The sequence below is a fragment of the Penaeus monodon genome, chromosome 31 (assembly GCF_015228065.2).
Source record: "Penaeus monodon isolate SGIC_2016 chromosome 31, NSTDA_Pmon_1, whole genome shotgun sequence".
NCBI lineage: Eukaryota > Metazoa > Arthropoda > Malacostraca > Decapoda > Penaeidae > Penaeus > Penaeus monodon.
In genome coordinates, this window is record NC_051416.1 from 21,635,868 (window position 1) to 21,636,287 (window position 420).

General features: G+C 39.5%; 1 protein-coding gene across 1 annotated transcript in view; it reads left to right on the top strand.

Moving 5' to 3' along the window:
- Nucleotides 1-420, top strand: part of LOC119592852 (regulator of G-protein signaling 9-binding protein-like) — an 8,281-nt gene that overhangs the window by 1,299 nt on the left and 6,562 nt on the right. The window contains exon 2 of the mRNA XM_037941750.1: nucleotides 238-412. Coding sequence (XP_037797678.1) covers nucleotides 239-412 — 174 coding nt within the window. The 5' untranslated portion in view covers nucleotide 238. The remainder of the gene's footprint in view (nucleotides 1-237; nucleotides 413-420) is intronic.

A 420-nucleotide genomic window follows, 5' to 3' on the forward strand; every position in this document is an offset into this window, starting at 1 on the left:
ATTTTTTAAAGGTTGTAATGTATATTATGATGATGAAATTTAGTATTACCACTATTGTCGTTTATTATTTTGATTATTAACAATCTTATTTCATATCAGTATTACCTGCCGTTGTTTTTTCATCAATTTTAACGTATTTAGTGTTGCTGAAACTGTTCTCATCATTATTATTACCCCCACATTGCCTTGTATAATCTTCAAAAATACATTCTCCTGCCTTTTCCACTTATCCGAAAGCATGCACACAATATGGATGCGGGGAGCGAGCGTGAGTAGTACTGGCGGCAGTGGCATCGGCAATACAGTGACTATGGGGGGCGGCCTTCCCCTTTGGATCCCTTATTGCACGCAATCGGACAGACGCGTTTCTACGACTTCGAACGAGTTCTCTGGGAGAGGAGAATGTCTTAAGGTAAAAGG